Source organism: Vigna angularis, chromosome 4 (genome assembly GCF_016808095.1).
Source record: "Vigna angularis cultivar LongXiaoDou No.4 chromosome 4, ASM1680809v1, whole genome shotgun sequence".
NCBI lineage: Eukaryota > Viridiplantae > Streptophyta > Magnoliopsida > Fabales > Fabaceae > Vigna > Vigna angularis.
The window spans coordinates 25,346,209-25,361,005 of record NC_068973.1 but is presented as its reverse complement, the minus strand read 5'-3'; the positions used below and the strand labels follow the sequence as shown (position 1 = coordinate 25,361,005).

The window sequence follows — 14,797 nt, the reverse complement described above, 5'->3', positions numbered from 1 at the left end:
CCTACGTTACTTTGTTTTGATAAATATAATAGTGTAGTGCCAGTCAAATAATAAAATTGTATTTTTTACAGTAAATAAGATATCATAGAAATTGATTATAAATTGTTAAATTTGTGGCGTGTACGTTTTATTTTGTTTGGGTTACCTTTTTCAGAGAAAGCGTCCAAAATGTTGCGTCACCCTCTTTTAATTAATTTTGTCGACATGCTTTATTTTATTTTTGTTTGAATACTCCCACAATGATGCTGCATTTTGTGGGAGAGAAATTATTCAAATTCTGACATAACTTGTTGCATAAGAAAAAGTGAAGCGCATTTGAATCTAACGTCAACGTTTGGTCACATCCCGTTTTGTGGTGGCAAGGAACATGGATTCGGATCAATTCACCACTTGCCCCTTATGCGATTCATGTCTACCCTTATCTCAACTCACTGGGTATGTCTCTGTTCTGTGTATAATGCACATTCACATTCATTCGTTTCCTTTTGTTCGCCATTTGAATATGATTCTGCAAAAGCAGGCACGTCAATTTTCATTTTTGGGAACTCCAGCATGATTTTGACCTGCCCACAATAATTCAACGCTCTCCCAATGTTGATTCATCCCCTCAATCTCTTCCGGTAACACCTCCTTTGTTGCTGCTTTTAAGAGGTTTTCTTTGTCAGTGATTTTGAATGTAAATGTTTCAGGTGGGCTTAATTTTGATTTGCTGAATATGAGCACTAGCTATTTTCTATGCAACAATCTCCGTTGAGGAAAATATCAATGGTTATATTAAATTATTAGATACGTTATTATTTTTGAACTTAATCTATATTTTTTCTTTTATAATTACCCATTTATATGTATACTGAATAGTCCATGTGTTAATTTATATTTTTTCTATTATAATTACTCATTTATATGTATACTGAATAGTTCATGTGGGGTTGGTGGGAGGAAAATAGAGATAGAAGAAAAAAGAAGAGGTAGACAGAGAAAGTGGTACAAATAAGAGTAAATGAGGTAGAATGAGATCGAAGAGACATGTATAAGCTATTCAATATGTTCTGTACATTATCTTATGTCATGTTTTGCAGAGAGAGCAAGCAAGCACTGTTTCACTGTCTGGAGCAAAGTATTCGCGTGGTGGTGAGACTAGTAGCGAGAACGGGGAGTGCAAAGTGAATGACAGAATCTCTTGCTTGATTGTTTCTCAGACAAGGTGTGAATTTCACAAAGTTGAAGCGGGTTTGATGACATTGTTCAAAAATTGTTTAGAGTCTGAAATTGGAAATTCAATTAGCATTTTGTCGGGTTATGTTGATCATTTCCAGTGCCTTGAATCTGAGGATGCCGGATGGGGTTGTGGGTGGCGTAACATTCAAATGCTTAGTTCTCACGTGCTAGTGCAAAGACCTGAAGCAAGGAAAGCTTTGTTTGGTGGTTCGGGATTTGTTCCTGATATCTTGTCGCTGCAAAGGTGGCTCGAGATTGCTTGGGAGAAGGGTTTTGATCCGCTTGGATCAGCTCAATTCAATCATGCTATTTTTAGTTCTAAAAAATGGATAGGAACTACTGAGTGTGCAGCTCTATTGCGTTCTTTTGGTCTTAGGGCAAGAGTAGTGGATTTTGGTCCTAAGGAATCCCAATCCATTCCAGGTTCTAGCGCTGACAATGCCGGGAATGAAACAAGTGTTCATTTGGTAAAAAAGAAAGATAAAGGGGGCAGGGGTTATCAAGTTCTCATGGACTTTGTGTGGAATTACTTTTTGGATGAAAACTCAATCCAATTTGGCCAAAAACATGTTGTGATCAGTGAGAAAACGTGAGTGAGGGCGCATTTTAGATACAATTTTTAAACCACACAAATAATTTTGTTTCGTAAATGTTTTTGATTTTGGAATGCTTTCTTGGATAGGCCTTTATACTTCCAACATGACGGTCACTCAAGAACAATAGTTGGAATTCAAGTCAACCATCAACAAAAAAGACATCTGCAATATAATCTCCTAATTTTGGACCCTGCTCAAGTAATTTATTTTCATTGCTAGCTTCATATCTTGTTATTCATAATTGGCATATAGATTTTTTGGGTTAATTTGCATATCTTATAAATGCCTTTCTGCCTCTATCGTTCTGAAGAAATTAAAGGGAAAAAGTACAGGATGTAATGAAATTAGACCGACAATTCAAAATTCATGCTAGATACACAAGGAAGCCGGAGTTCTTATTTTCATTCTTTTTGTCATGGAAAATAAGTGGATAAGAAAGTCAAGAATAACAGAGAAAATCCAAGGCAGAGAAAGTTGTGAAATGCAAATATATTTCTTGAATTCAGTTTATTTTCTTATAGTATGTAAATTCAGTTAGAATAGAAAAATAATGGAAGAACTTGATTCTTCATTCTTTGCTTTATTGGCTTCTTCTCTTAATATGTTTATAATTACTATTACTAAATTGCAGATAAAAAAAGAAAAAAAAACTAATCTTTCCTAGAGTTTTTCCCTCCCTTTGTATTGTTTCCTTGACAACTATTCCCCAACTTGTTGAAAGAAAATAGTACATTTTTTATTGACACTAAGGCCAAATTACATAGCAAAGTGTATCATCATTCTTAGGACATGCATATGATAATTCTGACATGTATCTATGCTTTGTCTGGTTGTATTATCTCGAACAATATGAGCTGTATAAGACAAGTCATTTATTTTTTAACTAGTTGGAAGTATTTTGTTTTGTTCTCTGATTAACACACGCACACACACATTAAAATGGATGTTTGAAAAATGCATGCTGTTTAATGATCATGCTCGATTTCTGGTTCAAGTTGTAATTTTACCATTATAGAGTACAGCCGCTCTTGAAAGATCCCTCAGGCAGAAAGTTGGGTGGGAGGAACTCATAAAAAGGGGAATGCATACACTAAAGAAGCCACAGTACCAGGTCTTACTTATTTTGACAACAAATTATAATTGCATTGCACCAATTCATGATTAGGATTGATGGACTTGTTCTATTTCAGTTGTGTTATGTTGACCCTGGAATCGCTAGTGAGGGGGAGGTAGAAAAGCTGAAAACAATTGATAGCATCTTCCTTGAATTTTAAACAAGCCGACAAAGCACTTTCTACATCCAGGTCGTGTCTTCCAGTTAAGGTCATTAGATTATTTTTCTTGGCACTTATTCTGACTATAATTTTATTGCACTGGAGAAGAAATTCAAGAAAACCTTGGTTTTCTGAATTGATACAACAGGCTCTTTTCTTAGTTACAGAGTAAGGATCTGTATAAAAATGTCTAAGTATAAACCTACGAAGTTTCTTCGAAGCTCTGTAACCTGAACATCCTTGAATAAAGTCCTGACTCTACTGTTATTAGGGTCGAGTGGGAACCCATCTGTACAACTTTACCTTTGTCCATGACAATTATAGTATCTGAGTTTATCACTGTGGAAAGCCTATGAGCTACTGTTATCTGGGTGGTCCTTGAACGCAATCCACGGTCTTCCTTCAGATGTATTGCGTTTAAGGCATTTACTATAATTCCTTCAGACTCAGCATCAAGAGCACTTGTTGCTTCGTCAAGGAGTAAAATTGCAGGCTTCTTTAGTATTGTTCTGGCAATGGCTATTCTTTGCTTTTGACCTCCGGAAAGCTGGCAGCCTTTCTCTCCAACAACAGTGCTATATCCATTTGGTAAATTACTTACAAATTCATGTATGTTTGCTTCTTTAGCAGCCTCCACTATTTCACTTTCAGAAGCCACATTATTGCCATAGCAAATGTTGTCTCTGATTGAGCAATTAAAAAGCAGTGGTTCTTGTTGTACTAGTCCTATTTGTGTCCTTAACCATCTTAGATTATATTTCCCTATGTCTTTTCCATCAATTAACACCTTTCCTCCCTGTGGATCATAAAATCGTAGTAAAAGGGCCAAAACAGAGGATTTTCCAGCTCCACTTGGTCCAACAAAAGCCACCTTCAATCCAGCTTCAATTTGTAAACTGAAATTATCAAGAACGGTGACTTCGGGTCTTGAAGGGTAGTTAAATTTTACATTTTCAAATTCTACATTTCCTTGGATCCTCTCTGGTTGTGAATCATCTGGTGTGTCTGGTTCAATTTCAGTTTTACGATCAAGGGTTTTGAATGCTGGGGTCAGTATATTGATAGCCGAGATGACAGTTGGGATCAGCGTGTATAATTCTGTGATAGAAGGAACTGTGAGAGAAAAAATTTGGTATGACCTTATTCCATTTTCAAAGCTGGCTTGACGTCTGTCAACCAGAATTGTTGTGTACCACAGAGCAACAGCATGTGCAATGTTCCATAAGCAAAGGGAGAAGCCTTGAATGATCCCATATTTGATACTTTCTTTCCTATACTTTTTCTTTGGAATTTCTAGGGATGTTTTGGCTTTCCTCAATACTTGTTCTTCATGACAAAATGAGGCAATAGTCCTTATGTTGGTTGTAGACTCGGATGCAAGAGCAACAAGCTCAGAATGTGCTGCAGAGTAGTCACCAGAAAATCCTTTGGCAGACTTGGCTTGAATAAGACCACCTATGAAGTGGCAGGGCATCACAGACCAAGCTACCAAACTCATTCTCCAGTTGACAACCATGCTGACAACTGTTGCTATCAGTATGGAGGAAACACATTGCAGGATTACAGACATTCGATCAGCAATGATTACTTTGACCATGGCAGTGTCACTGATAACGCGTGAAGTCAATGAACCAACAGTATTCTCTGATTTGTCAAACCAACCTACTTCATTACGTAGCAGACCTGTAAAAGTTAAAATAATTATTGACTGATATTTGTCAAATCATTCTGGAATTTTATGCATGTGATGTATCATGTAGGATTTTGAGCCCTTGCCTCAGTTTTTTTTTTCCAGGAAAGAGAAATGAGGTTCATTTATGGAAATTCTAATAGGGGATATCTGATACCTGAATACAGAGCACGTCTGAGATTTGCCATGGCCTTTTCTCCAACCACTCCAAATAAGTAATGCTGGACGGTGTGGCTGAATAATGAAAGCATCCCTACTGCAGTGAAGATGGCTGAATAAAGTCCAACTTTCGTTTTTGCATCTTCCTTAAAGTATGCTACTCCTATGGTGATGATGAAAAACCCAAAAAATGGCTTTGAGATACCAGAGAAAGCTGCTGCAATTGAGCCAATAGAAACCTTCACTAGCTCCCTCTTTCTAAGACGAAACCAAATTCTGAAAAATATATTTCTTTTTCCGCTGCCCATTTTGTTGTGTTCCTTTAGCACAGAGTGCTCGGTAATATTCTTTTGGACCTCTCCCTGCACTTCTACTGGTGGTCTAGTTTCAGTAGGAAAATCTTCTTGGCGGGCACTTTTAGTCTTTGAAATCGTAGCTCTATCCATTTAACATTTAAAGCCTATTAGAGTGCTTCTTTCTTACTCTTTGATTCACAGTATATGTAAAAAATGTACATTATATTGTCAATTACCTGGGTTCAGCAACTAGTTCAAGGTTCTGCATGCTAAATAATGTACTATAGAATCTGCTTGTGTCTAACAAACTCTGGTGTGTTCCTGTCTCCGCAACTTGTCCATTCTCGACTACAACAATGATATCTGCATTTACAACTGTTGAGAGCCTGTGTGCGATCAAGATGACAGTCCTTCCCTGCGTAGCTGACTCAAGTGCTTCTTGAACCAGCTTTTCAGACTCTGAATCGAGGGCGCTAGTGGCTTCATCAAGCAAAAGGATAGGAGGATTTTTAAGAATGGCTCTGGCTATTGCAATTCTCTGTTTTTGGCCTCCTGATAATTGGACGCCCCTTTCTCCAACCTGGCAACCATCACAGCTGACATATGAGCCCATAAATGTTATGAGGGGAAGGAATATATGTTGCAGAAGACATGTTGGGTTGACTCCCGTTTGTGCATCGACTTATGCAGAAGATATCATGAGTGCATCAACTTATCCCCATCTACAATAGGCCAGCTTAAAACCGGGCAGGTTGGATTGACTCCCGTTTGTTTTGTGGCTTGGAGAGACCATGCCACTTATTTTATGGTGGGTTAGGTTAGAAGATCATCTCATGGTTTATTGCGATTCTCTTATGAAGCTTTCTGTAGATAGTAAAATTAATATTAAAAGAGTCTATTTATGAAGAACTGAAGTTAAATTGGTTTATTTTTATTTGATAATGATATGTTGGAAGTGGATGATTGGTGGATTTGTGTTTGGACAGTGAAGATGTAGTCTAATCTGCCAAGCCCCATAATTGGAGGAATTTCGATATAAATCAACTTTTGCTACCTTATTGTCCTCTTTTCTTTCTTATTACAAGTCATATGGCATTAAATAGAAAAAAGGAACAGAATATGTTTAATATATGCAAATGATGTAAATTAATACAATGAAAGGAAGATCAAACAAGAGATAATCAAGCTACAAGAATGATATACTAGATTGAATAACTTACCTCGGTCAGGTACTGATTAGGCAGCTGAGATATGAAAGAGTGTGCATTTGACATTACAGCTGCCTTCTGAATCTCTTGATCATCTGCGTCCATTTTCCCCACTTTCAAGTTATCCTCGATGGTGCCTGCAAAGAGTGATGGCTCTTGGGAAACGGCCCCTATGTTTCGTCGAAGGAACTTCAGATTAAGATCCTTGATATTCTGACCATCAATAAAGATAACTCCTGGAATGTTTCAACAAAGTCAGGCTTGCAACATTCATTTGTGTTGGGTTCCTTTGACGGTAACAAGAAAAAACAAAAGAAGGAAACCAAACAACTCGAGTGTGGCAGAAGGTTATGACACTATATTAGATTATCCCTTATATAAACGTAGAACTAAGAAAATAAAATAACAGAAATTATTGAGATAGTTAGAATAAAAGAGATAGTGGAAGATTATTTAAACTGACCTCTTGAGGGATCATAAAATCTGTTAACCAGGGAAATAACAGTGCTCTTTCCACAGCCACTGCTACCAACCAATGCTACTGTTTTTCCAGCTGGAATGGACAAGGACAGTCCTTGAAGGATTGGTTTGTCTGGGCGTGATGGGTAGGAAAAGTGAACATCTTGAAAGACAATGTCACCTTTGATTCTGCTAGGCATCTTCCCTTCTGATTCATTACTTATCAGAGGCTTTCTTTGGATCACTTGGAAAACTTCATATCCTGCAGCTTTTGCCTGATTGAATACTTGCATGTCTGGTGCTGCATAAGTGAGTGATCTGCAATACACAAGGAGTGTTCAGTTCTAGCACTTCATCAATACTTACTAATGATTTTCTCCATTCTAAACAAGCCTGAAGGTAGTTTCTTTCTTCCTTACATGGCACCAAAGAGAATACTCATCACTGCAGCTATTATGTCTCCTCCTGTTGCTCTTCCTGCTCTGACCACAACAGCTCCAACCCATACAATGAAAGCCCAAGAACAGAAACTCACTGTTTGCAACATCCCTGTTCCAACTCCTTTCACAAGTGCCTCCCCTTTGCTTATAATATATTGCTTATCCATGTTCTCTGTAAAGGATTTGATTTCGGAGCTCTCTCCAACAAAAGCATAAACTGTTTTTATTTGTGATATTGTCTGCAATATCCACATCAGAGCTTGTTCAAACAAAATTGTATTAACTTATGTAAATGTGAATTATGTGTGCATATATACCTGCTCTATCATAGATGTAGCTTCAGAATGGAAAAGCATTTTGGTGGTTGATATGTTGTTCATTTTCTTGGTGTAAGTTGCCCCAATTATAAGAATAAGTGGGACAACCACTAAACATAAAAGCGCCACTTCCCAACAGCATATTGCAGCAATCACAATTCCAGCAAAGAAAGTTGCACAGCTAGAGGTGAAGTGACCCAACTGATAGAAAGAAATTCAGTTATTATACTCAGGTCTTCAAGAAAAAAAAACTCAAGAAATTTTTTTAGTATTAATTATTTTAAACGGGCAAGAAAACAATGTCTCAAAAAGTTTAAAAAATAAAATTTTAAATAAAATTATAATAAAAAAAACTCATTATTAGGTTTACTTTAAGTTTTTCAGGAGAAAGGTGAAAAGCTATGAGCAGTATTGGTTTTCTGACCTTCTCACCAATGGCATCTTGTATGACACTCATGTGGTTGCTTATTCCACTGATGACTTTCCCAGTTGTTAGCTCTGTATCAAAAGCTCCTATCTCTTGGTTAAGAACTGCTCTCAGATATGCTAATCTTAGCCGCAATAACTGTCTTTCACTTGCATACATCCAACAACCAATTTCTGCGCATGTTTCAACGTTTCAGGATTATGATTCATGATGTTTGCTTATGAAAAATAAAACCACTATATATGCATGTCATGCCTTCTGGTCAACCATGCTTTGTTTTGGTTTTATAAGTAATAAAATAGTATAATATGTAAATATATATAAAAATAGAATATGATCATTTTTGCCCTGACTTATTTAGAGCACCGATTAAATAGAAACAACCTATTTCATAAAATAATAATTATATTTAAAAGGAAAATAAAAATTATTATAGTAAAAATATTGAAAAAAGTATTTTATTGAAATAATTACATACATATATATTATAATTTGTATATTAAATTATAGTATCTAAAATTAAAATTAATTTCAAAATGGCCTAAATTTTAAAAATATATTTTCTTAAAAGAGGCCGAAATGTCTTGTTTTTTAACATATAAGATTAGATCATATCAAATTTGCATTATATTTAAAAAATAAGCTAAATCGGATCAATCTAAATTTATTAGGTAGACCATCTGGTTTGATAGTTTTCATGTGAAAAATATATTTCTTGCAAATATAGTTTACAATTTCTTGAAAAATAGTTTTTGACGTTTTAGATCGTATATGGCATACTTTGTTCCAATTATAGCCGTTAAGATATGTCCTAATATCTGGTCAATAAATTCAGATGTATGTTATAGAATAAAATGTAAACCTTTAATTGGCTGGTGTTAAATAAAAAATAAACTATTTTATGTTTTCAAAAACAATAAAAGAAAACTAATTTTATAGTAGTGTTTTTAAAAAAAATAATTATACTTTTAAAAGTAATATCTCTTTTTACTTTTCAAAAAGAAAAATCAGAATTTTACTACTTTAACTTTTCATTGTTTAAATTTCAGTTTTAGTGTCTCAATCTTCATTACCACCAATGAACACAAAACTTCCCACTGTCTAAAAAATGAATTTTTGAAAGGACGTCGGTACTTTATTTCAAAATTTCATTTATATTTATTCTTATTTATTAAATATTTTATTAATAAAAGGAATAGTGAGATCAGTATATAAGAAAAGTTGAGTGTGAAAATACAAATTTCCTTTTTGAAAAGTGTTTCATGAAAGACTTTCTAAATTTAAAAGAAAAAAAAACAGCCTAAACTTACCTTAATTTTTTTTTCATTAAAATAAGAATTATGATGTACTCTTTAAAACAAGGAAAATTGCCAAATTTAAAGGATAAAAGAAAATAAACATCACATAATTGTCTACGTAGAAGAAACCTAAATAGTGGCTAAATAATGATATGTAACACATTAATATTTATTTGACACATACTCTAAAAATATTATAATTATAAAAAAAATAAGTTTTATATTTGTAAAAAAATAATAAAAAATAATGTAAAAAAATATAAAATATTTGTGTTTGTGAAAGTATATTATTATTCTGGGATAAGGAAGAAAAGATAAACTTTACCAAGTACCCCAGCAGGAAATGTGGCTATGGCCATATACCAGACAAATGGAACAATCTGAACATAACAAGAAGAAACACACTATCAGTTTATTCAACTCAAATAACAACACTCTCTTTTCTTCATATATATGAAAAACAGCAACCTTTTTAAGAGCCTTAACCATGGCATCTATGTCTTCAATATTGTTTCCGAAAGCATCAAGAGCTTTTCCCAACAACAGATACCCCACAGGAAGTGCCATGCCATGCACAATGGAACCAACACTTCCCAAACCCATCAGAATCCAATCCACCATGTCAGCATAGCTCAACAGTTTCAAGAATGCCAGACTCTTAACCTCCTTCTTCTTCTTATGCTCATCATCACCAACACTTTCCACCATTTGTACTACCTTGGGAGTCATCAATGGAAACACTAATATCACTGCATCAACTTTTTACATACTGATGATATATATACACTCACGTAATCTATTTATTTAATCTGCATGTGTGCACCATTTTTTTTTATTCAAATATGCAAGATACGGATATGATATAGAATATGCCCTAGTGAGGTCACTGTAACCTTGCATGAAAACAGCAATATCATGTCTTTGTCATTGGTTAAATTCGATGTTCACAATGGTGCTGACGATTTGATATATGTTCGACAGAAACTGACATGCACTAAGTCACCATAGCGATGTTCCTACAATTGTTTTCTTATTCAAACTCTTCTCATAAGAAGGATATATATACTTGTTAGGTAAAGTGATTCAGCAAACTCTTCTCTCTCATTTCTCTTTCTTTATTTCTTTCCTTTTGTTTCTTTCCTTTTGTAAATGGAACTTTTCAGCCATATCCTTCTTCATTCGTGAATGTATTATGCTTTATAGGATGTAATCTAACTATAAGAAACTAATTAATGTACATTCGAAGATGTCTAGGATTTTCACTTAATTTTTTTTTTCTGGATATGGTAAAATACACTTGATTCCTGAAGATGGAGACATATTATATATCAAATAATAGTGAGTGTCAAACTTAGTAACATGATCAAGAGAAATTGTAAAAAATGTTAATTTTTATTCAACTTTTAAATCAAGTGATATGTTATTGTGATAATCTTTTTTTTACATCATTTAAATTTGTACTTACGTAATCTAATGATAGCTTTTGTACATGTATTATGTATATTTTAAATGGCGTGTAATACATTAAAATAGTGTCAAGATAACCCACTTTTAATTTTTTTAATTTTATAAACTAACTATATTTGAGTGAGAAGGTTTAAATTTGTTTTCAAGCATCTGAAATGTAATTAAGTTTTGTTTTTTAGTTTTATCAAATATTATTTTTGTCTTTTTCGTTAATAAAATATTAATGTCAATAATGATTTAGCATGTCATATAATCCTTAATAAATGATTTGGTTCCCCAAGATAGTAATCATGTACATGTCATTTTTTGTTTTTTTTTTTATATATAATTGCATATGAAGAGAAATAAACAAAATTCACAAGAGGATTGAATAATAAAGAAGTTTGAAATGGGAACAACCAGAGAATGGATCAATGAAGACGATGGAGTGAGATGTATCGAGAGAACACACAGATGAAATCATGAAGACATTTTGGCAGAGCATTAAATCTCAGGATGAGAATGAGAATGTGAGGGGAAGAAGATATAAAAAAAATGAGGAGAAAACAACTTGAAAATAAATATTTAGTTAAATTAAAAATAATAAAAATTTTATGACGGTTAAAAAAATTAACAAAAATAAAATTCTTTTTAGCAATTTATTAAACTGATATAACACAATGACTAATAAAAAATATGTTTTTTTAGTGTCTATGTATATAACATATTTGACACCGCTACTAATATAAAATGTTAATATATATATATATATATATATATATATATATATATATATATATATATATATATATATATATATATATATATATATATATATATATAGATATATAACTTAACTCTCTTAATTTTATACAACTTTTAACTTATAATTAGGATACATAAAACAGCTAATGAACTTCAATAAGTTATAGAATTTGTTGGGTTATAGAAACATTTGTTGACTCGTTAGATTGCATGACAGTTATAAATGTTGACAGAGCATGTCATAAAATTATTGATGTTAGTAATTTTGTTAAATTACTTAGCCTTTATTGTACCAATATGAAAAAACAAAATTTAAATCAAACATGTTTGTAAATATCCAACAGTATTTTAAGAGAGAGAAAAACAGATTAAATAAAACCTCGAAACTTACTCTCCCTAAAACCTAAAAGTGTAACACAAATTCATCTTTTTTTTTATCAGCAATAAGTAATGCTTTATTACGTACCCAAAGATTTGACTCGGAAATATCACCCTCGCTTATGGACTTGTTTATTCAAAACACAAGTTCCATCTTCCCCGGTTTAATTATTGGTTTAAAATAGTGAAATATTATATTTAACTTCGTATAATATGTTTCATATTTAAAAAAAAAGACTTTGAAAATTCAGTGAATTTTTTAAATTAGTGAAAGCGTATTGGTTTCATTTTTTAAATAATTATAGCTTATACATCAATACGCTTCGGTTACAAAATAATCAAATTTTGTATGTTTCTATTATTTTCAAAAATACTATTAGTTTTTAAATTTTGTATCTTAGTGTCAGAGGTATCACTACATTGAATCTGAAAAATAAACTTTTCGCAGTTACAAAAATTACTGGAAAAAACGCCACTAACTGTTATCGGCGGTTTTTCTATAAACCGCCGTAATTTTTGGGAGTTTTGATAAAACCGCCGCTATTTTCAGGATTTTAATAAAACAGCTGGTATTTTCAGAAGTTTGCAAAAATCGTTGGAACTAACTGGGGTTTTGCAGAAACTGCTGAAAATGCAAAATAATTTTTTTTGTTATATTTATAATTTATTTGATTATATGATAAAAATGCTTTATATATGAAACACAATCAAATAATTTGATACAAAAAATTAAATATTATAAACTAATAGTAAACATGCTTAGATACAACAAATTGTTCAGCATGAAAAAATAATATTATTCAATGTTAAATATTAAAGAAAAAAGACATCATTGTACATTGGTAAAAAAAAAACTACTTCTAGCAAAGTTCCAACTCATTTGGTCACTGCACCATGTTGAAGACTTCAAGCTCCCTTTTATCCACGTTCTATCACTCTAAAACCAGCCTTCCAAACCAGTTTTTGAATCACCACACTGTCACCAATCTGCATTAGAAAAACGACAACCAAAAGATATTTTGGACTAGCTTCCAACAACATTTTAAGTGAACCAAACACATGCAGAGAGAAAAATGGTGTGAGACACAAGGTAGCTCATTAGTGATAGAGGATCTCATTTTTGCAATTTTCAGCTTGCAAAGGTACTCAAGCACTATGGTGTGAGACACAAGGTAGCTCATCCACAGACAAATGGGAAAGTTGAGGTTTCTAATAGGGAGTTAAAGAGGATTCTAGAAAAGACAGTTGCTTCATCAATAAAGGATTGGTCTCAGAAGTTAGATGATGCTCTTTGGGCATATCGAACCACAATGAAGACAACTATTGGATTATCTCCTTTCCAAATGGTCTATGAAAAGGCATTTCACCTTCTGGTGGAGATGGAACATCGAGCTCTGTGGGCCTTAAAATTTTTGAATTTTGATCCTTGTGACACTGCAGAAAAGAGGAGAAGGCAAATTATTGAGCTTGAGGATATGCGGCTGCATGCCTATGATTCTTCCAAGAATTACAAAGAAAAGGTGAAATTTTGTCATGACAGGAAGCTGGTAAAAAAAGTCTTTAATCCAGGACAGAGGGTGCTTCTGTTCAATTCACGACTAAAACTTTTCCATAAAAAGTTGAAGTCCAAGTGGTCTGGTCCGTTTATGGTCAAGAATGTCCTTCCACATGGAGCAGTTGAGTTGACAGATCCATCCTTTTAAGACCCACAAAGAAGTTGGATAGTCAATGGACAACGTCTCAAGCATTATTTGGGTGGTGAGGTGGAACGCCTTTCCACAGTCATGGAGTTGGTTGATTCAAATTGAGTTTTATGGTGTCAAGCTAGTGACGTTAAAGAAGCGCTTACTAGGAGGCAACCCAGCTTTCTAAACCCTTCCTTTTAATCAATTGTTTTGTTATTGTACTCTACTTGAATAAATTACACTGCTTTAATTCAACTATGTTGTGTTTTGTGATAAGTATTGCTTTGTGATGCTCTAGTGTATTGATTGATGTTGAGATGATGTGTTAATATATAGGTGATGGCTCACAGTTATGAAACAGGTGCTTAAGGTAAAACTTGATTGAGCTACTGAGCAGGGTGTTTTTCTGAATTCTGGGACTTGACAGTTTACCTGTGTGAGTTTTGGGCTTCAAAGCTTTTGTGAATAATTGTTATTGCTTTGGAAGCATGAATGATTTTGCCCAAATTTTCTATGATTGAACTACTTGCTTGCAGGTTTCATATGATCAAGGCCATCTATTGTTATCCCTTACTCTTTTAGCCTTTACATGATTTTTGTCCACTGAAGAGAAAACAATTTGTTTTAACCTTCGAACCTTGAGCCTTATGCATGTGTTGCAAAACCCTTTGTGAAAATCTTTACCTTGAGTTAAGTTGAGAACATTTGTGAGGTATTGATAAATGTTCAAGTTTGGGGTTGCTGGAAAGATTGAGAAAGGAAAAGAAAAAGCATTGAGCTAAGTAGTGAATACAGGAAAAGCAAAAGAAAAAGAAAGATGAAAAGAAAAGAAAAGAAAAAGAAAGATGAAAAGAAAAGAAAAGAAAAAGAAAGATGAAAAGAAAAGAAAAGAAAAAGAAAGATGAAAAGAAAAGAAAAGAAAAGCTCAATGCAAGGGAAAGCTGGGAAAAAGAAAAGAGAGTTGTGATTGAATGATGAAATCATAAACATCTCTCTTAACTCAAGCATTTTGCTGATCAGAAAAACTAATTTCCTTCTTAGCCCATCCAAGTTACAAGCCATGAAAAGCCCTTGTGATGACAACTTGCTTTTGAGAATTTTTTATTTTGGTTAAATGAAAGGCAAAGTTAATTTGTGTGAC

The 14,797-nt window shown here is 33.5% G+C and overlaps 4 protein-coding genes across 20 annotated transcripts; 2 read left to right on the top strand and 2 right to left on the bottom strand.

Annotated features, from left to right (window-relative positions):
- Positions 1–268: 268 nt before the first annotated feature.
- LOC108331778 (uncharacterized) lies at positions 269–8,257 on the top strand. Of its 17 annotated transcripts, none has more exons than XR_008248344.1 (8): positions 271–435; positions 518–620; positions 1,080–1,807; positions 1,901–2,012; positions 2,830–2,925; positions 3,005–3,137; positions 4,109–4,220; positions 4,457–7,650. XR_008248344.1 is itself a non-coding variant. In XM_052876222.1 (7 exons), the coding sequence occupies exons 1-6, from the start codon at positions 368–370 to the stop codon at positions 3,086–3,088; spliced, it is 1,191 nt and encodes a 396-aa protein (XP_052732182.1). In that variant the 5' UTR covers positions 271–367; the 3' UTR covers positions 3,089–3,131; positions 8,042–8,257. The 17 variants fall into 17 exon arrangements, 12 of the variants coding, with proteins under 12 accessions (XP_017422186.1, XP_052732182.1, XP_052732181.1 ...); XR_008248343.1 differs by adding an exon at positions 3,906–4,022 and having other exon boundaries at positions 272–435; positions 3,005–3,676; positions 4,109–7,650; XM_052876222.1 differs by lacking the exons at positions 4,109–4,220; positions 4,457–7,650 and adding an exon at positions 8,042–8,257 and having other exon boundaries at positions 3,005–3,131.
- Positions 3,291–6,026, bottom strand: LOC108331777 (ABC transporter B family member 14). Its single transcript, XM_017566693.2, is given in 3 exon segments — positions 3,291–4,771; positions 4,936–5,375; positions 5,470–6,026. Coding segments are annotated over 3 exon segments (2,478 nt in total).
- LOC128196242 (ABC transporter B family member 1-like) lies at positions 6,086–10,090 on the bottom strand. Its single transcript, XM_052876483.1, has 8 exons — positions 9,851–10,090; positions 9,708–9,762; positions 8,082–8,257; positions 7,658–7,858; positions 7,320–7,579; positions 6,905–7,218; positions 6,454–6,677; positions 6,086–6,097 (listed from the first exon to the last, which is right to left on the bottom strand). Exons 1-8 carry the CDS (start codon positions 10,088–10,090, stop codon positions 6,086–6,088), a joined length of 1,482 nt encoding a protein of 493 aa, XP_052732443.1.
- Positions 10,091–11,237: 1,147 nt separating this feature from the next.
- LOC108330349 (uncharacterized) lies at positions 11,238–13,674 on the top strand. Its single transcript, XM_017564837.1, has 2 exons — positions 11,238–11,276; positions 13,105–13,674. The coding sequence occupies exons 1-2, from the start codon at positions 11,238–11,240 to the stop codon at positions 13,672–13,674; spliced, it is 609 nt and encodes a 202-aa protein (XP_017420326.1).
- The last annotated feature ends 1,123 nt before the right edge of the window (positions 13,675–14,797 follow it).